Source organism: Chelonia mydas, chromosome 1 (assembly GCF_015237465.2).
Source record: "Chelonia mydas isolate rCheMyd1 chromosome 1, rCheMyd1.pri.v2, whole genome shotgun sequence".
NCBI classification, from domain to species: Eukaryota; Metazoa; Chordata; order Testudines; family Cheloniidae; genus Chelonia; species Chelonia mydas.
In genome coordinates, this window is record NC_057849.1 from 1,418,868 (window position 1) to 1,442,868 (window position 24,001).

General features: G+C 46.6%; 1 protein-coding gene across 1 annotated transcript; it reads left to right on the forward strand.

Annotated features, from left to right (window-relative positions):
• Positions 1-10,648: 10,648 nt before the first annotated feature.
• On the forward strand, positions 10,649-11,602 carry LOC102930242 (olfactory receptor 52E2). The gene has a single exon (XM_007070773.3). It carries the CDS (start codon positions 10,655-10,657, stop codon positions 11,600-11,602), a length of 948 nt encoding a protein of 315 aa, XP_007070835.2. The 5' UTR covers positions 10,649-10,654.
• The last annotated feature ends 12,399 nt before the right edge of the window (positions 11,603-24,001 follow it).

Below are 24,001 nucleotides of genomic sequence, written 5' to 3' on the forward strand. Positions count from 1 at the left end.
ATCATTCCCCTCTATTCGACATTGGTGAGGCTTCATCTGGAGTACTGTGTCCAGTTTTGGGCCCCACACTACAAGAAGGACGTGGAAAAATTGGAAAGAGTCAGGCGGAGGGCAACAAAAATGATTAGGGGGCTGGAGCTCATGACTTATGTGGAGAGGCTGAGGGAACTGGGGTTATTTAGTCTGTGGAAGAGAAGAATGAGGGGGGATTTGATAGCTGCTTTCAACTACGTGAAAGGGGGTTCCAAAGAGGATGGATCTAGGATGTTCTCAGTGGTACCAGTTTCTCTCTTTGAGTCTTAAGAACTTCTGTGTGAGGTGCAGGGATGTCCGCAGCCCCTGCCACTGCTCAATTATACCTGCTCTCACCCTTCCGCATTCATCCTGCTGGGCATCCTGGGGCTGGAAGCTGCACACGTCTGGATCTCCATCCTCTTCTGCACTGTCTACATCATAACAATGCTGGGAAACAGCACTATCCTGTTCACTGTTAAAACAGTGCCCAGCCTCTACCAGCCCATATTCTACTTGCTGTGCGTGCTGTCAGCTGTCGACCTGGGCCTCTCTACTGTTACCTTGGCCAGAATACTGGGCATCTTCTGATTCAACTTCAGAGAGATAAGCTTTGGTTGTTGCCTCACCCAGGTGTTCTTCATTCACACGTTTATGGGGATGACAGTGTATCTTGGCAAAGAAGAGAATTGTCCACACAAACATGTGGACAAGGGGGATCCAGTGGACAAAGTGTACTTAGATTTCCAGAAAGCCTTTGACAAGGTCCCTCACCAAAGGCTCTTATGTAAATTAAGTTGTCATGGGATAAGAGGGAAGATCCTTTCATGGACTGAGAACTGGTTAAAAGACAGGGAACAAAGAGTAGGAATAAATGGTAAATTTTCAGAATGGAGAGGGGTAACTAGTGGTGTTCCCCAAGGGTCACTCCTAGGACCAATCCTATTCAACTTATTCATAAATGATCTGGAGAAAGGGGTAAACAGTGAGGTGGCAAAGTTCGCAGATGATACTAAACTGCTCAAGATAGTCAAGACCAAAGCAGACTGTGAAGAACTTTAAAAAGATCTCACAAAACTAAGTGATTGGGCAACAAAATGGCAAATGAAATTTAATGTGGATAAATGTAAAGTAATGCACATTGGAAAAAAATAACCCCAACGATACCTACAATATGATGGGGGCTAATTTAGCTACAGCTAATCAGGAAAGAGATCTTGGAGTCATCGTGAATAGTTCTCTGAAGACGTCCACGCAGAGTGCAGCAGCAGTCAAAAGAGCAAACGGGATGTTAGGAATCATTAAAAAAGGGATAGAGAATATGATGGAGAATATCTTATTGACCCTATATAAATCCATGGTATGCCCACATCTTGAATACTGCGTACAGATGTGGTCCCCTCATCTCTATAAAGATAGACTGGCATTAGAAAAGGTTCAGAAAAGGGCAACTAAAATGATTAGGGGTTTGGATCGGGTCCCATATGAAGAGAGATTAAGGAGGCTAGCAGTGCTCCCCAACCTTTCTGTTGCAATAGCATAGTCATGTTCCCAGAAGAGTGTGGTGGGCGCTGGATGCCCAGCTACCGAAATGCCGCCGAGAAGTGGCGTCATCGAGAAGCATTGCCGCTGAAACGCCGCCGAGAAGCATTTTGGCGGCGACTCTTCTTAGTGTTGCCACTTCTGGGCAGCATTTCGGTGGCGCTCCCTTGTCAGTGGATGGGTGCACATAAATGCCCTGGTGGGCGCCATGGCACTCACGGGCACTGCGTTGGGGACCACTGGGCTAGGACTTTTCAGCTTGGAAAAGAGGAGACTAAGGGGGGATGTGATAGAGGTCTATAAAATCATGAGTGGTGTGGAGAAAGTGAATAAGGAAAAGTTATTTACTTGTTCCCATAATATAAGAACTAGGGGCCACCAAATGAAATGAATGGGCAGCAGGTTTAAAACAAATAAAAGGAAGTTCTTCTTCACTCAGCGCACAGTCAACCTGTGGAACTCCCTGCCTGAGGAGGTTGTGAAGGCTAGGACTATAGCAGGGTTTAAAAGAGAACTGGATAAATTCATGGAGGTTAAATCCATTAATGGCTATTAGCCAGGATGGGTAAGGAATGGTGTCCCTAGCCTCTGTTTGTCAGCGGGTGGAGATGGATGGCAAGAGAGAGATCACTTGATCATTACCTGTTAGGTTCACTCCCTCTGGGGCACCTGGCATTGGCCATTGTTGGTAGACAGGATACTGGGCTGGATGGACCCTTGGTCTGACCTAGTATGGACATGCTTATGTTCTTATGATAGGCCTGGTGATTATATTGAAGTCCGGAGACCTCATCCTCCCCATGGTATTCCTGGTTGACCATCTGCCCTTCTTACCCATTCCTTCTGCGAGCACATGGGAATTGCAAAGCTGGTCTGTGCAGACATTAGGGCCAATGGAGAATATGACTTGTTTTTAGTTTTACACCCTGGTACTTTTCCCATACCTCACACACTGGTTTGTCCAGCAGATCCCCTGTTCTGCCCATTTGTGTTTGCCAGTTTCCATATACCGGTACTCATGCCCCCCATGCTATACAGTATGATGATAGTTACTGATGAGAATTACTGATCTCTGATCCCTTATGACAGGTTTCAGAGGAGCAGCCGTGTTAGTCTGTAACCGCAAAAAGAACAGGCGTACTTGTGACACCTTAGAGACTAACAAATTTATTACAGCATAAGCTTTTGTGGGCTACAGCCCACTTCATCAGATGCATTGAATGGAACATACAGTAAGAAGATATATATATATACACATACAGAGAAGGTAGAATTTGCCATACAAACTGTAAGAGGCTAATTAATTAAGATGAGCTATTATCAGCAGGAGAAAAACAACTTTTGTAGTGATAATCAAGATGGCCCATTTAGACAGTTGACAAGAAGGTGTGAGGATACTTAACATGGGGAAATAGATTCAATATGTGTAATGATCCAGTCTCTATTCAAAGCCAAGTTACTGGTATCTAGTTTGCATATTAATTCAAGCTCAGCAGTTTCTCATTGGAGTCTGTTTTTGAAGGTTTTCTGTTGCAAAATTGCCACCCTTAAGTCTGTTACTGAGTGACCAGAGAGGTTGATGTGTTCTCCTACCGGTTTTAGAATGTTATGGTTCCTGATGTCAGATTTGTGTCCATTGATTCTTTTGCATAGAGACTGTCTGGTTTGGCCAATGTACATGGCAGAGGGGCATTGCTGGCACATGATGGCATATATCACACTGGTAGATGTGCAGGTGACCGAGCCCCTGATGGCGTGGCTAATGTGATTAGGTCCTATGATGGTGTCACTTGAATAAATATGTGGACAGAGTTGTCAGTGGGCTTTGTTGCAAGGATAGGTTCCTGGGTTAGTGTTTTTGTTGTGTGGTGTGTGGTTGCTGGAGAGTATTTGCTTCAGGTTGCGGGGCTTAGTGACAGCTCCATGTGCCTGCAGAAATTGTTCCTATCTCATCTCTTTCATCTCTCTCCAGATCTGTCTGTCTACTATTTACCTACACATCCCGGGCATTTACTGGGTATCAGTCCCTATGGAGACCTGGGCATTATCCCTAGTTTTCTTCCTAATCAACTATAATTTTTAAATATACACAAATACACAGAGCAGCCAATTTCTCTGTGACTCAGCAGAGAGCCCAAGAGTTCTCATCTCCCTTTGGGAAGGTCCCTTAATTACTGTTTACTCCTAAAGCTGGAAAAAAACACAGAAGCGCAGACATGGAAAGAAAGACATTAGCTAGAGTGTCTCCGGTCTCCAGCCTGTTTGCTTCCAGATGCCTCTTCGCCCCTAGAGGCTGAGCAAACCCCACTGGGATTGCACAGAGCTATATTATAAATGGTGCACACCCCTGTGTCAGCTCTCGGCGTGGGATGTTTCTGCAGATGCTGGGGTAAGAGACATTTGGGAAGAATTCACAGGTAACCATCTCTTACTGAGGAGCTCACTGTGATGAAGTGGGAAAGTTCATTGTTTTCTCTGAATATTGTGTGAGTGCCTCAGTTTCCCCTATGCATTTCTTAAGTATCTAGGTGGTGGGATAAGGGTGTATGATTGTTGCAGAGCCCTAGGGGGCAGTGGTGAGGCTGCCTGCACAGAGAATGGCCGACACCCTGTCTCCTGGTAATTGATGGCCTGAGCCCCTCCCCTGCAAGGTGCCGACTGAATGAGTTGGAGAACAAAGAGATCACGTGGCCTCCTTGCCAGGGAAAGAGACAAAGGCCAGAGGAGGGGCTAAAGGGTGACTGAGGCTTGGCTGGTGGAAACAAGTCAGTCTGCTGTTGGGGACTCAGGGGGAAAAGGGCTCCAGGGCCCTGAGCTCTGGGTGCCCTCCCACAAGATGGAATTTGCTGAAAGTCTTGATTCCTGTGCTATCAAAATCTGTTCTGTGCTGTGCTTCTGTCGACTAATAAACCTTCTGTTTTACAACGCTGGCTGAGAGTCACTGCGGACTGCAAGTTTGGGGTGCAGGGCCCTTCGGGAGCTCACAGTGAGAACAGGGGTGCTGGATGCTCTGGGGCCAGTCCCAGGAGTTATTGAAGCCAAGGAGGCTTACCCTAGCAGAGTGTGTCCTGAGGGGAGTCACACTAAAGAGGGTCCTGCCTGGGTTTGATTCAGAGCAGTTCCAGAGCACTGAGACTGTGATCTCCGTGACACTCACCTGTTGAACAAACCCAGGGAAATGTGGGTGTGATGGGATAGAGAATAGGTTTGTGGTCCTTTCTGCTCTGTACAGCCGTTAAACATCCCAGGGCCCTTGCCACAGAAGATGAGTTTGCTCCAGTATCACTGACCAAGATGTCCCTCTTTTCTGCGTGACCCCCGCCCATCCCAGCTGACGGCCTCCAGCCCCGAGGTGGCTGCATTTCAATGGCACAATGGATCCTTCTGGATGAAAACTGTTAGTAGATATACCAGTCCAAATACTGAGGTTATGGCCCATAATTTCCTCAGGCCCCACAGAGGCAAAAATCCCCTTTGTAGTAAGAACTGAGTAAAGACCTCAGGAGCCCAATGTGTGATAATGCACAGAGACTGTCACCTCCTCCTCTTGCACCTCAGGGCTCTGGCTGTTAATGGGTGGGGTGGGGGGGCTGTTACCTGACTTGTATCTGCTGGAAGGCTTGGAGGTTCTAGGGGTCCGTACTGGAAGAATTCTAAGAATTTTTCAACTTGGGTAAGTCATATTTTTTGCCAGCTTCATTTGAGAAGTCAGCTGAACTGTTATGGCTCAAACTTTTTTAAAAAAACAATTCATTGGGAAGCAGAGACCCAAGGTGGGAAATTTCAGACCAAATGGTCAATGTCTGGCAAACTTATAAGCAACAGAACATGAGGTCTTCTAACGGAAGGTGTCAGACAGACTTAAAAAAAGACAATGGCCAGTCCCTTTGTGAGTCCCATTCACCTAACGTTGCATTTGTCTCTTTTGAAAGAGCAAAAAAAAAAAAAAAATCCACACCCCTGAAAGATGTAGTTATATCAACCTAAACCCAGTGTACACAGGATGAGGTCGACAGAAGAATTCTTCCATTGACCTTGCTACCAGCCTACACCGATGGGAGAACCCCTGCTGTCAGTGCAAGTAGTGTCTACTCTGAAGTGCTATGGCAGGGCCACTGTGGAATTTTAAGTGTAGACAAGCCATCAAGCAGATCTTCCAGAAAAGCGTCCAGTCTGGATCTGCAGATACGCGGAGCTGGAGAATTCACCACTTCCCTTCACAGTATTTCCAATGGTTAATCACCCTCAGTGCTAAACATTTGGCCCTTATTTCCAGCTGGAATTTGTCTGGCTTCAGCTTCCAGCCATTGGGCCTTGCTCTGCCTTTCTCCTATAGATTACAGAGCCCGTTATTTCTATTTACAATAAAAAGATGAAGCTTGTTAGATCTCTCACTGTCCGGCATTTTCTCCAGCTCCCCAATCATTTTTGTTGCTCTTTTCTGCACCCTCTCCAATTTTTGAGCATCCTTTCTGAAATGTGGACCCTCTGACTGCATGCAGTCGGTTTCACCAATGCCATGTGCAGAGGTAAAATCTTTCCTCTGCTCCAAATCACCTCTCCCCTGTTTATGCATCCAAGAATCACAACAGCCCTTTTGGCCACAGCATCGCATTAGGATCTCACGATGAATTGGTTTCCACAGTGACCCCTAAATCCTTTTGAGGGTTACAGGGTTCCATAATACAGTGCCCTAGTCTGTGGGTCAGGCCTGCATTCCCTGTTCCGAGAGGATCACTTTGCATTTGAACTGTATTAGAACATTTTGTTTGCATGGGCCCAGCTCACCAAACGCTCCTGATCAAGATTACCTTGGGGTAAATTTGTTATCTGTAGTGTTTGTGTTTGTAGTGTGCTTGCTGCTTGACTGACGTATACCGTGTGGTCTGTCTGTTTGGAGGACCATGTGCGGAGCCTAGCGGCCTGCTGGGCAAGACTGAGAACCTCTAAATGAGGCTCTGATCCTAGGTGCCAACTCCGTGCGTGCTCCGGGGCGGGGATTTGGGGAGGGATCCAATAGGGGCAGGGAGGGGCGGAGTTGGGGCAGGGCAGGACGGGGGCGGGGGCAGGGGAAGCGCGAGCACTCACTGGTGCTGACAAAACTTGGTGCCTGCGGCTCTGATCCCTGAGCCCATCAACCCTTAAACAGCAGGCGGGGCTAGTCAGGGAGAGCAGGGCTTTCAAAAGCCCACTCCTAAGCGACCGGAGGAGCAAGTGAACATAGAATCATAGAATCATAGAATATCAGGGTTGGAAGGGACCCCAGAAGGTCATCTAGTCCAACCCCCTGCTCGAAGCAGGACCAAGTCCCAGTTAAATCATCCCAGCCAGGGCTTTGTCAAGCCTGACCTTAAAAACCTCTAAGGAAGGAGATTCTACTACCTCCCTAGGTAACGCATTCCAGTGTTTCACCACCCTCTTAGTGAAAAAGTTTTTCCTAATATCCAATCTAAACCTCCCCCATTGCAACTTGAGACCATTACTCCTCGTTCTGTCATCTGCTACCATTGAGAACAGTCTAGAGCCATCCTCTTTGGAACCCCCTTTCAGGTAGTTGAAAGCAGCTATCAAATCCCCCCTCATTCTTCTCTTCTGCAGACTAAACAATCCCAGCTCCCTCAGCCTCTCCTCATAAGTCATGTGCTCTAGACCCCTAATCATTTTTGTTGCCCTTCGCTGGACTCTCTCCAATTTATCCACATCCTTCTTGTAGTGTGGGGCCCAAAACTGGACACAGTACTCCAGATGAGGCCGCACCAGTGTCGAATAGAGGGGAACGATCACGTCCCTCGATCTGCTCGCTATGCCCCTACTTATACATCCCAAAATGCCATTGGCCTTCTTGGCAACAAGGGCACACTGCTGACTCATATCCAGCTTCTCGTCCACTGTCACCCCTAGGTCCTTTTCCGCAGAACTGCTATCTAGCCATTCGGTCCCTAGTCTGTAGCGGTGCATTGGATTCTTCCATCCTAAGTGTAGGACCCTGCACTTATCCTTATTGAACCTCATCAGATTTCTTTTGGCCCAAACCTCCAATTTGTCTAGGTCCTTCTGTATCCTATCCCTGCCCTCCAGCGTATCTACCACTCCTCCCAGTTTAGTATCATCCGCAAATTTGCTGAGAGTGCAATCCACACCATCCTCCAGATCATTTATGAAGATATTGAACAAAACCGGCCCCAGGACCGACCCCTGGGGCACTCCACTTGACACCGGCTGCCAACTAGACATGGAGCCATTGATCACTACCCGTTGAGCCCGACAATCTAGCCAGCTTTCTACCCACCTTATAGTGCATTCATCCAGCCCATACTTCCTTAACTTGCTGACAAGAATACTGTGGGAGACCGTGTCAAAAGCTTTGCTAAAGTCAAGAAACAATACATCCACTGCTTTCCCTTCATCCACAGAACCAGTAATCTCATCATAAAAGGCGATTAGATTAGTCAGGCATGACCTTCCCTTGGTGAATCCATGCTGACTGTTCCTGATCACTTTCCTCTCATGTAAGTGCTTCAGGATTGATTCTTTGAGGACCTGCTCCATGATTTTTCCAGAGACTGAGGTGAGGCTGACTGGCCTGTAGTTCCCAGGATCCTCCTTCTTCCCTTTTTTAAAGATTGGCACTACATTAGCCTTTTTCCAGTCATCCGGGACTTCCCCCGTTCGCCACGAGTTTTCAAAGATAATGGCCAAGGGCTCTGCAATCACAGCCGCCAATTCCTTCAGCACTCTCGGATGCCACTCGTCCGGCCCCATGGACTTGTGCACGTCCAGCTTTTCTAAATAGTCCCTAACCACCTCTATCTCCACAGAGGGCTGGCCATCTCTTCCCCATTTTGTGATGCCCAGTGCAGCAGTCTGGGAGCTGACCTTGTTAGTGAAAACAGAGGCAAAAAAAGCATTGAGTACATTAGCTTTTTCCACATCCTCTGTCACTAGGTTGCCTCCCTCATTCAGTAAGGGGCCCACACTTTCCTTGGCTTTCTTCTTGTTGCCAACATACCTGAAGAAACCCTTCTTGTTACTCTTGACATCTCTTGCTAGCTGCAAGAGACAGGGGAGTTTTGTGAGGGGGTTGGGAGAACAGGGGAGTTTTGTGAGGGGGTTGGGAGGGGGAGTGGGGGGGGGGCTAGATACACTTAACATTCTTTATGTTTAAGGCTAAAAACACCTCCTGTTAAAAACAAAACAACAACAAAGGAACAAGCTGCAGGATGACAAAAAGAGAATGCAGGCAGAAGTCCAGCAATGGAGTGGGGGCTGTCCAGTTTATTACACTCAGTGCAGCATGTATGAATACCTACCTGCCCTAAAGGCAGGGTGTGTATCTGTACATTTAGTGTAAGGAGCTTCTGGACCTCAGAGACAGTGTTCACGGTTTGGAGACCAGGCTGGCTGAGATGGAGGAGCTAAGGTAGACAGAGTGGTACATAGATGAGACTTTCTGGGACCACAGTAGAACGGTCTCACCCCCAGTCTGACAGCCTCTGTGCTGTTCAGAAGGATCAAAGTCTTAGGGAAGGAGAACATCCAACTGGAGTTGTTTGGACCCTCCTTCCAGATGATGTCATGGTCTCCTCTTGCCCTGAGGATACCTCTCTGGGGGAGGGAACACCAGTTATTTTAAAGAGACAGGTAATAGTTTGGGGGGACTTGATCATTAGAAATAGAGACAGCTGGGTTTGTCCTGACCAGGAGACTTGCCTGCCAAGTACAAAGTTTGTGGATCTCTTGAGACATCTAGATAGAGTTATCCGTAGTTCTGGGGAGGAGCCAGTGGTCATGGTACATGGAGGTACCAGTGACATAGGGAACAGTAGGAGAGAGGTCCTGGATGCCAAATTTGGGCTGCTAGGTAAGAGAGTGAAGTCCAAGACCTCCATAGTAGCATTGTCAGAAATGCTCCCAGTTCCATGTGCAGAACCAGGCAGACATGTAAGGTGTCAATGAGTGGATGAGCCTATGGGGTAGGGAGGAGGGGTTTAGCCTCAGAGAAATCAAAATGTATTGCATCTGCACGGTTCCCTTGATCAACTAAATTGTACTCTCATTAAAGGATGAAATCCGGGTTTTTTTTTACAAGACCTGTTTTCCATAAACCATGTCATTGACTAGCATTAATTATATTCCTAGACTTTCTTTTAACTAATTTCATACCACCTTTTCCATTGTTTCATAAACTTGTTAAATCATTTTTTAAACTTTCCCTTAATTTATTTGCCTGATTGTGTATGTCTGGTTCCGAATGAGGTGTGTGGGTGATCGGTCAGTTCGTAACTCTGGTGTTTGTAACTCTACGGTTCTACTGTCGAGGCTGTTTAACACCCTCCTAGGCTGCGAATGGACTGGAGAGGGTTTCTCTGCCGAAGGTATTCTGAGTACCTCTTACTGCTTCCTTCCGAACGCAGAAGAAAAATATTTCTTGAACACATCTACTTTTTCGGCAGCATTAACAAGTATCCGTTCTCTGTCTAGGAATTGGCCTAAACCTTTGTTAGGAATTCTTTTGTTGTTCGTATTATCTTAATATACTTAGTAGCCTCCTTTTTGTTATCTGTAGCCCTGCCAAGCATGGATTTTTTCCTGATGTCTTTCACATCACATTTTCATAACGTCTGGTTGTATTGTTTGCTATCTATTTGCCCTTTTACCCACTTGTTATATATTGTTTCCGTGCCCCCTGCCCCCATTGCTGCCTTCACTTTGCCACTGAACCGAGATCAGCAGTATCCACTCTTGCGTTTCCTGTTGGAGCCTATTAACGTTTCCCACACAACAGCGTTTAGGAATTATTGACGCATGGAGCACCATCCAATATGGAATTGGCATTAGTAGGGTCAGTTGTTCATAATTCATTTATCTGAATAAAGAAAGTGTCATTTTTCAGTGCGTGAAGAGTGACAAATCTGCTTCGCCCATGAGAACAGCCCCCAGTAGTGCATGTAGTGTCTCATATTAACGTTGTCTCTCCACCAGGCATTTGTACTGCGACTGTCACCCTAGATCCTGGGCACATACAGGAAGTCACGGGAGAGTACAGTATATGCAGAAGACATCATTCTGCTTCAGATTTGGACACGGTCTTCCTTGCTCCATGTCAGATTCCAACACAACCGAATTCACCAACCCCTCCACCTTCATCCTGCTGGGCATTCCTGGCCTGGAGGCGGCCCATGTCTGGCTCTCCATCCCCTTCTGCACCATGTACGCCATAGCCATCTTGGGAAACTTCACCATCCTGTTTATTGTGAAGATGGAGGCTAGTCTCCATGTTCCCATGTACTATTTCCTCTGCATGCTGGCTGTCACCGACCTGGTTCTGTCCATGTGCGCCCTGCCCAAAATGCTGAGTATCTTCTGGTTCAATTCCAGGGAGATCAATTTCAGTGCTTGCCTCACTCAGATGTACTTCATTCACTGCTTCACAGTGATGGAGTCTGGGATCTTCGTGGCCATGGCCTTGGATCGCTATGTGGCCATCTGTGATCCCCTGAGACATTCCACCATCCTGACAAACCCTTTGGTTGCCAAGATTGGAATGGCCGTGGTGCTGCGCGGCGGTATGCTCGTACTGCCCTTTCCCTTCCTGGTGAGGCGGTGGCCATACTGCAGAACCAACTTTATCCCCCACACGCACTGCGAGCACATCTATGTGGTGACACTGGCCTGCGCCGACATCCGTGTCAATAGTTATTATGGCCTGTTTGTGCTGTTCTGTGGGAATGGTCTGGATATGTTTTTTATTGCCATGTCTTATATTCACATACTCAGGGCCATCTTCAGTCTCCCCACAAAGGATGCCCGGCTCAAGACATTTGGGACCTGTGTCTCCCACCTCTGTGCCATCTTAGCCTTTTACATCCCTGGTCTTTTCTCCTCCCTCACATACCGGTTTGGCCAGAATGTGGCCCTGCATTTCCGTGTTCTCATTGCCAATGTGTACCTCCTGGTGCCCCCCATGCTAAACCCCATCATCTACGGGGTAAGGACCAAACAGATCTGGGGCAGGCTGCTCCTGCTCTTTACTCATAAAGGGACCTGAAGTTTTCTCCTGGTGCTCTGGCTCTCAGACTGAGCTCCGTGAAGACCTGGCTGATGACATGTTCTAGGCCCTCTTCCCTGAATCACTGACTGGACAGTCTAAGAGACATTCAATCCTTTCCTAGACTTATTGTGCTGTGTCAGCCTGACAAACTGGGGAATTGGTCTGTGTACAGCTCATTAACTCCTAGGGTTGCCACCTTTCTAATTGTAATTGTAACTGGACCCATGGAGCCCTGCCCCCTGCCCCACCTCTTCCCTCAAGGCCCCACCCACTTCTGTGCCTCTTTCCCCCAAGACCCCATCCCTGTTGCTCTCACCTCTCCTCCCCCCCATCACTCTCTGCATCATCTAAGTGATGGGTCTCCCCTGGGGTGCCACCTGGAACTGAGGTACAGCTGAGCCCTCTGTCCCACCAATCTGGGTTCCCTCTTGCACTATGGTGTTGCGACAAGCTGCAAAACCCTCCAAGCTTACACTCACACTGACATCTACAGGCAGGGACCACACCCAGCTATGTTCATGAATGCTCTGGCCAGCCACTCATGAACTCACAATAGAGAGGCTACAGCCAAAATATTCCCAGCTCCCAGTCTAAGGCCCCAGAGCTCTACCATCCTGCCCTGGTCAAAACGCGACCAGTATGAATTTATTACCCAGTCCACCACTTCCACAAAGGAAAGTGGACAGGCACCAACTCTTGTTTATCAGCTGATATTTTCCCCCTTTGCACTTCACACAACACATAGTGATTTAAATCTAAGCCTAATGTGCTAGTTAGTATTTGAATCAAGTAGTATCTCACTCAGATAGCGCAAGCAGGTAAGTTTTTTTCAGGCAGGCTTCCTTCTTTCCTGCCTGGGACCAGCACTTTCCTGCCAGTTCAGTCTTTTTCCTCTGGTACTTTCAAGTGTGTTGTTGTATGGAGAATAAGGACACCTTCCAACATGTTATTTCCCCCTTTTGCTGTGACCAGGATCAAACAGTTCCCATTGTGTAGTGCGGTTTCTATGGTACACAGTTCCTGGGATAATCCTTCTGCTTGTGGGCATTTCCTCAATAAATTATCAACATGCTTTGGCCTTTTAATTGTTGTACCTAAAGGCAGCTCGAGGATGTTCTCAACTCACCCCATGTTTCAGTAGCACACACACAGCCAAACGTCATAACTTCACATTCAATGGTAGCACATACAATTTACGAGGATATCAATATTCAATAGATTAATACTATTAGAATGATACCTCACAAGGAATCCTTTCTACAAAAAATACCATCATTATATGACAGGGGTGAATATGGGGGTGCCAGTGTGTCACAATCTCCCCCTCCCTCCCCGCCCCATCTGGGCTCCCTCTGCTCTGGGCCTGGGACGGAAGCTGCTTCAGCTTCACAAGGAGCCTGCAGTGAGGGCAGTGAGGACACAGCGCTGGGGATGACAGGCCAGTCAGGGGCAGAGAAGGAGGCCGGGAAGCCGTATAAAAGCAGCTGAGGGTTGGGAGCAGGGCTCTGAGGCAGGTGGGCAAGGCTGTGCATCATACAGCTTGTGAGCCCTAAAGCTCAGCTAGGAAGTCCTCACTGATCACAGGAGGAGGATATCCAGGACAGAATGGCTGATTCAGTGTCTGTGCTGCCAGGCACCCAACCTGTGGCTCAGGCTTTGAGAGGGAACTGTGTAACTCTCCTCCTGGAGGGGAGCAGTCACACAAGCCTGAAATAGAGAAAGGACCACAATCCAGGTCCCGATTTTTCAGAACTTTGTTCCTGGCATGCTTGTGAAAACGAACTCTGACTTTTTAAGACAGGATATTGATCCTACTGAACAGATAGTGGTTTCCAAAAACGCTAATGACCCACCAGACAGAAAGGAGGAAGTAATTCCTCAGGCTGGTAAGACATACCAAGCAGCTATGAAAGAGCTGCTTGGAGAAAACACACCTCTTAGCCCAGAAAGCAGAGATCACAACCCTCTAGGAAAGGGGTGGGGAAGGTCCCAGTGCTGGGAGCGGGAATCGCAGGGAAAACCCAGGGTGGAGGGTGTGGATTTTTTGCATGGGCATAACCCTGGCATTGGAAAGCAGCTCCACAGAAAGCTAGCAACACTCAAAGTTCCCTGACATCCTCACGTCTCCAGACCCTGGCACACCAAGACCCCAAAGATGACCTAACACTGAGATCCCTACTGAATGGGACACTGAGAGGAAAGGAAAACCAGTAACTAAACACATTTGAAGGTTCAGGGATGAGTTGAAAGACACAATGGGTATTGGATAAACCAAACTGTTCAAGAAGAAGGCTTGGTCTAATAAAAAAATATTTGGAAACACCCACCTGTGATAAAAGGTTTGGTGTTATTGTTAAATCTCATAATTGAAAGTTTGTTGCTTATAATAAAGAGATTGGTACTGACAGTAAATCGTATGAAAAGGTGTAACATGCATGATTTTTGGGGAAAGCTTTTGGACATGCTAGGAGTAGTAAACAAGAAGACTTATGGCGATTCTGCTTCTCAGCTAATGCCTGTTAGGCTCAAAGCTTGTCACAGCAGGGAAACCATAATAAACCTGATCTGCTGTGAGGAAGGGGAAACTGAGGCACACAACCCCATGGCATTGATGAGTATCTCTATTCAGTTATCACCTGTTGGAAAAGCACAATGGCTAACAATGCTGCACGGATACAAATAGAGGTTTTCTAGTGACCCAGAGAAGGCACACATGGTAAGGCTCTGTCTACACCAGCAAGTTTCTGCACAGTAAAGCAGCTTTCTGCACGGTAACTCCCAAGGGGTACACACTGCCAAGCCACTGAGTGAGCAGAAACTGCTCAGTTGTAGTGCTGAAAAAACCCACCCCAGCGAGAGGCGTAGAGCTTTCTGCTCTGGGGCTACAGCGCTGCGGTGCCAGTGTAGACACCGTGGTAGATTACAGCTCAGCTACTGGCCTCCGGGAGTGTCCCACAAGGCCTGTTCTTGCCTCTCTGGTCATCGGTTTGAACTCTACCGACCTGCCCTCAGGAGACCAACCGTCATCCCCAGCCCGTAAATTCCTTTAGAATGTTGAAAGTCCCCGTCCTGTTTGCTCGGTGACACGTGCAGTGGTCTCAGCGCACCTTTCCAGGTGGCCAGGCCTGCTCCACGCACCAGGCAATCTCCCGCGTGGAGCAATGCCGAGCTGCTGGACCTCATCGGCATTTCAGGAGAGGAGTCTGTCCAGTCCCAGCTGCGCTCCCGCCATAGGAATTATGATACCTACAGACAGATTTCACGATGCATGACAGAAAGGGGCCATGACTGGGACACACTGAAGTGCAGGGTCAAAGTGAAGGAGCAGTGGAACGCCCACCACAATGCGTGGGAGGCAAACTGCCAGTCCGGTGCTGGGCCCACGAGCTGCCGGTTCTACAAAGAGCTGGACGTGATACTCAGTGGTAATCCCACCACCACTGTGAAGACCACTGTGGATGATTCAGTGGCTCGCGTGCCAGTTGAAAGTGGACCAAGCCAGGAGGAGGAAACCTTGGATGAGGATGTGGAAGGGGACCCAGAGACAGAGAATGACTCAGAGGTCAGAGATGCATGCAGCCAGGAGCTGTTTTCTACCTTGGAGGAGGCTAGCCAGTCAAACAGGAGAGGAGGCCCTGGTAAGTGGCTTTGTTTCTCGGAATCGCCAAAGCGAGTTGTTGGCGGCAGGAGAGTTGCAGAAAGCAGGTATGTCTCCCACCACATGCCTAGCCTGTGTGATGGAACAGGCTGTTGATGGACTCCCTCACTTCATGGGAATCTCCCTCAGAGATCTCCAGGAAACTCTTATGGAGATACTGGACAATCCGCTGCTGCAGATTCTTTGGCAGAGCTGCTTTGTTTCTTGCCCCATTAATGGTAACTTTTCCACACCACTGTGCCGTCATCGGGTAGGGGGGCACCGTTGCTGTACACAGGCGAGCTGCATGGAGTCTTGGAGAAAGAACAGGAGTCCTTGTGGAACCTTAGAGACTAATACATTTATTTGGGCATAAGCTTTTGTGGGCTATAACCCACTTCATGAGATGCATAGATGCATAGGAAAATACAGTAAGCAGGTATAAATATACAGCACATGAAAAGATGGGAGTTCCGTTACCGAATGGGGAGTCAGTGCTAATATGGCCAATTCAATTAGGGTGGATGTGGCCCATTTCCAACAGTTGACAAGAAGGGGTGAATATCAACAGAGGGAAAATTACTTTTTGTAGTGACCCATCCACTCCCAGTCTTTATTCAGGCCTAATTTGATGCTGTCCAGTTTGCAAATTAATTCCAGTTCTGCAGTTTCTCATTGAAGTCTGTTTTTGACTTTTTTTGTTGAAGAATTGCCACTTTTAAGTCTGTCATTAAGAGTCCGGGAAGATTGAAGTGCTCTCCTACTGGTTTTTGAATGTTACAATTCTTGCTGTCTGATTTGTGTCCATTTATTCCTTTGCATAGAGACTGTCTGGTTTGTCCAATGTACATGGCAGAGGGGCATTGCTGGCACATGATGGCATAGGTCACATTGATAGATGTGCAGGTGAATGAGCCCCTGATGGTGTGGCTGATGTGGTGAGGTCCTATGATGGTGTCCCTTGAATAGATATGCAGACAGATTTGGCAAACTGGTTTGTTGCAGGGATTAGTTCCTGGGTTAGTGTTTCTGTTGTGTGGTCTGTAGAGACCTTGGGAGACAGACCAGTCCTCACTTACAGACAGCCCCCCAACCTGAAGCAAATACTCACCAGCAACTACACACCACACAACAGAAAGTCTCATCTATTACATCTCTGTCTCCCTCAGCTCCTCCAGTTCAGCCACTCTGATCTCCAAAGCCCATATATGGTGTCTGAGGGCCAGGAGCTCCTTGCACCCAATGCACATATATGCCACCTGCTCACAGGGATGGTAATAATACATGCTGCATTGGGTGCAATAAACTGGGTAGCCCCCACTCTGTTGCTGGACTTCTGTTTGCATTCTCTTTTTATTCCTGCAGCTGGTTCCTTTGTTGTTGTTTTGTTTATATCATAGAATTATAGAATATCAGGGTTGGAAGGGACCTCAGGAGGTCATCTAGTCCAACCCCCTGCTCAAAGCAGGACCAATCCCCAACTAAATCATCCCAGCCAGGGCTTTCTCAAGCCTGACCTTAAAAACTTCTAAGGAAGGAGATTCCACCACCTCCCTAGGTAACGCATTCCAGTGTTTCACCACCCTCCTGGTGAAAAAGTTTTTCCTAATATCCAACCTAAACCTCCCCCACTGCAACTTGAGATCATTACTCCTTGTTCTGTCATCTGCTACCACTGAGAACAGCTTAGATCCATCCTCTTTGGAACTCCCTTTCAGGTAGTTGAAAGCAGCTATCAAATCCCACCTCATTCTTCTCTTCTGAAGACTAAACAATCCCAGTTCCCTCAGCCTCTCCTCATAAGTTATGTGTTCCAGTCCCCTAATCATTTTTGTTGCCCTCCGCTGGACATTTTCCAGTTTTTTCACATCCTTCTTGTAGTGTGGGGCCCAAAACTGGACACAGTACTCCAGATGAAGCCTCACCAATGTCGAATAGAGGGGAACGATCACGTCCCTCTATCTGCTCGCTATGCCCCTACTTATACATCCCAAAATGCCATTGGCCTTCTTGGCAACAAGGGCACACTGTTGACTCATATCCAGCTTCTTAACCACTGTAACCCCTCGGTCCTTTTCTGCAGAACTGCTGCCAAGCCATTTGGTCCATAGTCTGTAGGGGTGCATGGGATTCTTCCATCCTAAGTGCAGGACTCTGCACTTGTCTTTGTTGAACCTCATCAGATTTCTTTTGGCCCAATCCTCTAATTTGTCTAGGTCCCTCTGTATCCTATCCCTACCCTCCAGTGTATCTACCTATCCTCCCAGTTTAGTGTCATCTGCAAACTTGCTGAGGGTGCAATCCACACCATCCTCCAGATCATTTATGAAGATATTGAACAAAACTGGCCCCAGGGCCGACCCTTGGGGCACTCCACTTGATACCGGCTGCCAACTAGACATGGAGTCATTGATCACTACCCGTTGAGCTCGACAATCTAGCCAGCTTTCTATCCACCTTATAGTCCATTCATCCAGCCCATACTTCTTTAACTTGCTGGCAAGAATACTGTGGGAGACCGTGTCAAAAGCTTTGCTAAAGTCAAGGAACGAGACGTCCACCGCTTTCCCCTCATCCACAGAGCCAGTTATCTCATCATAGAAGGCAATTAGATTAGTTGGGCATGACTTGCCCTTGGTGAATCCATGCTGACTGTTCCTGATCACTTTCCTCTCCTCTAAGTGCTTCAGAATTGATTCCTTGTTCTTGGCTTTTAAGTTTAAAAATGTTGAGTTCTAGCCCCTGCTCACACTCCCCCCTGTAAACTCCCTCGCAAAACTCCCCTGTTAGCCACTCCTGTTCACTAGCGCAAAATGCATTCTAAGCTGATCTTAACACTTTCAGTGCCCTTAGAAACTGAGATGCGTCTCACCACAGGCTGGCTAGTTGCCCTTCAGCCAGGCTCTCCCCTTTGATCAGCACTTCAGTCGCTTGCGGGTGGTGGTGTCTGTAGATGTAGGTGAAAGAGAAAGGAAGAGCATGGCAAACGTCTCTACCTTTTACCATGTCCTTTCTTCCCTCTTGGCTTTGCCCCCCCCCCCCCCCTTCAGAGTCAGGTGAGCGTTATCTCATCACAGTTCCAAACTGACCAAGGGAAGGGGGATGACTCACTCCAGAGTCCAACAGACCCGTTGTTGCTGCCTAGACCAGCGTCTTTTGTTCCAGTGAGGCTAGGCAGCGTTTGTCCCATACATGTCCTGATGAGGTGTGAACTGTGAACTGCTCCTCTGCTCTTGGAGAGTTTTTACCTGGGCTTGTTTCAAGCCATGGGGACACATTTTCAGCCTCATAATTATATACATGAAATTACAACCTATCACATTATTACAACAACAGTGCTCAGTGCATCATGAGCCTTCCAAAGACACCCAATATGGCAAACTTTGCATTGGATACCACACAATCATATTATAAGGATGAACATGGGGGGCAGGGTGTTCCTCCAAGGCACAGAGCATCACAGGGTGGGGATGGATTTTTGCATGGCCATAACCCTGGGGTTGCAAAGCAGCTCCACAGAGAGCTAGCCAACATGCAAAGTCCCCTTACATCCTTATCTCACCAGACCCTGGCATACCAAGACCCCAAAATGACCTTAGACTAGGATCCCTACTGAAGGGAACACTGCAGGGAAAGGAAAACAAGTAACTAAACACATGTTAAAGTTCAGGGAGATGTTGAAAGACACAATGGGTGTTGAAGAAACCAAACTTTCAAAGCACAGGGCTTGATATAATAAAATACTTGGAAACACCTACCTGTGATAAAGGATTTGGTGTTATTGTTAAATCTCATGATGCAAAGTTTGTTGCTAATGGTAAGGGTTATCACAAAAAATCTGGTACTAATGGTAAATCCTATGAAAAAGTGTAATGTGCATGATTTTTGAGAAAAGCTTTTGGACATGCTAGGAGTAGTAAACAAGAAGCCCTGTGGGGATACTGCTTCTCAGCTAACACCTGAAAACAGGCTCAAAGCGTGTCACAACCGGGAAATGATAAAAAGCCTGGTCTGCTGTGTGGAGGGGGAAACTGAGGCACACCACCTCATGACATTGATGAATATCTGTACTGTGTTATCACCAGTTGGAAAAACACAATGGTTAACAATGCTTCACAGATATAAAGAGAGGTTTTCTAGCAACCCAGAGAAGGCACACTTGCTGACTTTTGAGATCACAGGGCTGATCCACAAAGTGTTAAAAGGTGCACAGAACTTTGGAGGAAAACCTGTGGGTAACACTACAATATTTGCAACACTTGAGAGTTATTTGGTCAAAACCGAAAAAGAGGTCCTTGGACACACTGCCTCCTCATCAGTCAGTGACTAGCACTCCTGAAGTAAACTAAGGGACGAGGTGTGGCTCCCTGTGCCCAAAGCAGCACCCTGGAACCCCATATTTACCATGGTGATATGATTATGATGTGTTTTATACAAAGTATGTCATGTAAGGTCTCATTGGAAAAGTTATGATTTGCTGAATATGATTACCCTATGTGTATGCATATATCATTTTGTACCTAAAGTTATGTATATTGACTATGTACCAGTATTTCAAACATGTTTGCTCCAGGGTAGTACCCACAAGGTAGTTTACATCCAGTCTAGCCAGCATATTATGGATGAACTGTTCCAGGTAATGGCCCACTAAGAAATACAATAGGCTTTAGAAGAAGCTTATCCACCCCTGATGGAGTTTCCTGTGAACACTGTAGCCAGGATATGGGTAATGGCCCCTGCTATGACTCGTCAAAGTGTTCAAGGGCATGTGACCAACCGGTGTGACACAGGACTCCATCTTGTGCCTGTATTTTTCCATGAACTGAGCTGGGGACTTTTGCTTGGGAAAATGAAGTTCCCTCCACATGGAAGAAGCTATAAAATGGGGAAGTGACATCATCACTTGGCCTCATGCCCCCCCACAACTCAACACCTGGAAACACCTTAGGAAGAAGGACTGAACTGGGGACATGGTCCCAGGCTGAAGGGATTTCTAGCTTGTGTATGGTAGATTAGTGGACTATTTGTACCATCAGGGTGAGACACCGCTTTATTCAAATCCTGTCCACTGTATAGAACTTAGATTTCAATTTTCTTTATTTCTTAGGTAACCAACTTTGATCTGTTTGCTATTACTTATAATCACTTAAAGTCTATCTTTCTGTAGTTAATAAATCTGTTATATTATATATTACCTAAAACAGTGTGTTGTTTGAAATGAAAAGGAAAATCTCCTCAGGAACAGGGGCTGGAGCATTGTCCTCTCCACATTGAGTGGGGGCAAACTGGGTAATAAACTTGCAATGGTAAGACTTTTGACCAGGGGCATGATGATACAGCTCTGGGATCCTAGGCTGGGGAGCTGTGTTGAACTGGCAAGTGGAAGCATTCATGTCATCGCAGCTAGGTGTGTCCCTGTCTGTGTATGGCTGCGTAAGTGGAAATCCTAGAGAGGACTGCAGCTTGTCACAGCCTCACAGTGTGAGGGGGAGCCCAGATTGGTATGCCAGAGGGCTTAGTGGTACCCCAACTCTATGCTGCATCCCAATGAAGTGCATCACACCCACCCAATGAACAGGCTCTGCTAGACCTGAGTCCATTTGCCTCTTGTCATGCGCTCAGCTACTGATGGGGAGACAGTGGTCACAACATGGAATAGAGGAGCCCTCGGTTCTGTCTGTCATTCTCTGTGTGACCTTAGCCAAGTCACATCTCCCTGTGTCCCAGCTTACCTATTAGTATAATGGGGATATATTCACAGTGTCTTTTCTTTGCTCGGTGTTTTGAAGATCATTCAAAGAAAGGTGCTACATAGAGTGTTGATAGTTAATGATGAGAATGATTGCTCTCTGATCTCTTAGCAACAGCCCTGTGTGTCTGCAGATAGTGTTTGTTTCTCCCCTCATGCATCTTTCTCCAGATTGGTCTCTCTACTATCTACCCAGCCATCCTGGGCATTTACAAGGTATTAGACCCTATGGAGATCTAGGCATTATCCCTAGTTTTCTGACTAATTAACTATAATTTCTAAATATACACAAGTGCACAGAGCAGCCAATTCCTCTCTGACTCAACACAGAACGTAAGAGTTCTCATCTCCCTTTGGTAAGGTTCCTTAATTACTGTTTACTCCTAAACATGGATAAAGAACACAGGAGCCCAGACAGGCTTGTCTGCAGGCTGTTTACATTCAGATGCCTGCTTCTTTGCTAGAGGCTGAGCGAACCCCACTGGGATTGCACAGAGCTATATTATAAATGGTGCACACCCCTGTGTCAGCTCTCGGCGTGGGATGCTGCTGCAGATGCTGATCTGAGAGCGGTGTGGGACACGGCTACCGGAGGGGGATTTCCAGAGTAGATGCTTCCATCTCAGGATTCACAGGTACCATCTCTTGCTGCAGAGCTCATTGATTTAAATACTGAATAGCATCAGGCCCAGAAGTGAACCCAGAAGAACGCCAGTAGAAACACCTGTATTTACTGACAATGGCCCATTGACAACGGCTTTCTAAGATCTGTCAGTTAGCCAGTTTTCAGTCCATTTAATGTGTGCTCTACCGATATTGTATAGTGTTTATATTTTTATCTAAATATTTTCCCCTACTTACTCAAATGCCTCAGAGAAATAGAAGTCTATTGCAGCTGTGCAATTCCCTTGATGAGCCAAACTTGTACTCTCATTAAAGGATGAAACTGGGTTTATTTGACAAGACTGGTATTCCATAAATTGTATTGTTGACTGGCATAAATTATATTCCTAAACTTATTTTTTGAACTAATCTCATAGCAGCTTTTCCAGTGTTTCCTAACCTTGTCAAACCTTTTTTTAAACTTTCCCTTTATTTTTGTAATACTTTACAGTTAACACAGAACTGTCCTGTATTTACCCCTTTTTTTTGGCACTGCTGCTGCCTGATTGCTTACTTCTAGTTCCGAATGAGATGAGTGGTTGATCGGTCAGTTCATAACTCTGATGTTTGTAACTCTATGGTTTTACTGTACTTGCTGTTTAACATCCTCCTTGACCGCTAAAGGACTGGAAAGTATTTAATCACCTCATGTGGTATGAGTAGGAATTGACCTACCTTTTCTAGGATTTCTTATGTTCTTAATATACTTAATAACCTCCTTTTTGTGATCCTTAGCCCTGCCAAGCATGGATTTCCCCCGATAACTTTAACGTCCCTCATCAATTTTCAATATTTCCAATTTGTATTACTTGCTATCTATTTTCTCTTTTTCCAATTTGTTATTTATTTCTCCCCCCCAACACACACACACAATTGCTGCTTTCCCTTTGCCACTGAACAAGGGTTTTATCCAGAGTTGTCCACTTTTCTGACTGTGGAATTGTGACTTTTTAGCTATTTAATAAACTCTTCTTCAAGAACTCTTCTTAAAGTACTCCCAAATTTCATTCCCATTTTTCTGTCTAAATTTCTCTCCCAAACAGTTTTGCTGATAATTTGCCTCAGAGTTGGGGAATTAGCCCTTTTGAAGCACTAAGTGTCTATAGATATTACTGGTTGGGAACTGTTCTCTGTTTGGTCAATTGAATGTAATCAGTTCCATTCTTTTATTTTCCTCTCCTCTATCATATTCCCCCTTCTTTGTCTCTTCTCTAAACTAAACTGTCCCAGACTTTTCATTCTATCCATGTGTGGCAGCCTGCTCCATTCTCATAGCCTGTCTTGAAAATCCCCTTTCTATCTGCTATATCCTTTATAGAGACTGAGTGACCACAACTGAGCGCGTGTCCAGAGCAGGTTATTCTCCATCCCATTCCTTAGGCATCTGAACATTGTCTTTGTTTTGGCCACTAATGTGAATGAGCAACTGTTTCCATGGAGCTGCTAACAGTGACACCCAGGTCTTTCCCCTGAGGTGTGTTCTAGTTGAGGTGTTTCCCCTTGGCAAGTATCTTGGCAAAAGTTTGTTTTTTTTCCTACTCTCAGATTTTGAGCAACCAGGTGAATGGGGAACTCCCTACATCATGGACTCTCTAGCCTGGGTTTCAGTGCATTAAGGAACAATGATAGATACCCAGTATCCACTCTTGTGTTTCCTGCTGGAGCCTATTAACGTTTCCCACACCATGACATGCAGGAATTATTGACTCATGGAGCACCATCAAATATGGAATTGGCATTAGTAGGGTCACAAAAACAGGTTCCCACACAGCTCAGTCTTCAGCCTTGTCTTGCTTGTTTACCAGGGAACATACGCTGCCTAGAACTCTACACAGTGCAGAGTATGACTCGAAGGTGCTGATTAGGGCTTTTTGGTAGCAGCACATAAGAAATGATCAATAATAATCTCCATTTAATGCATGGAGAGGCTATTCAGAAGGTCAACTAGCGCATCCGTGACAAAGATGGGAATCTTCACTCCCAGATCACTGGTCTCTGCTCATGCTTTATCTCTAGTCATAGAATCATAGAATATCAGGGTTGGAAGGGACCTCAGGAGGTCATCTAGTCCAACCGCCTGCTCAAAGCAGGACCAATCTCCAACTAAATCATCCCAGCCAGGGCTTTCTCAAGCCTGACCTTAAAAACCTCTAAGGAAGGAGATTTCACCACATCCCTTTTTCTGTCATCTGCTACCACTGAGAACAGTCTAGATCCATCCTCTTTGGAACCCCCTTTCAGGTAGTTGAAAGCTGCTATCAAATCCCGCCTCATTCTTCTCTTCTTCAGACTAAACAATCCCAGTTTCCTCAGCCTCTCCTCATAAGTCATGTGCTCCAGCCCCCTA

Coding starts and splice junctions, on each gene's coding strand:
- LOC102930242 (XM_007070773.3), top strand. CDS start 10,655: ATGTCAGATTCCAACACAACCGAATTCACCAACCCCTCCACCTTCATC.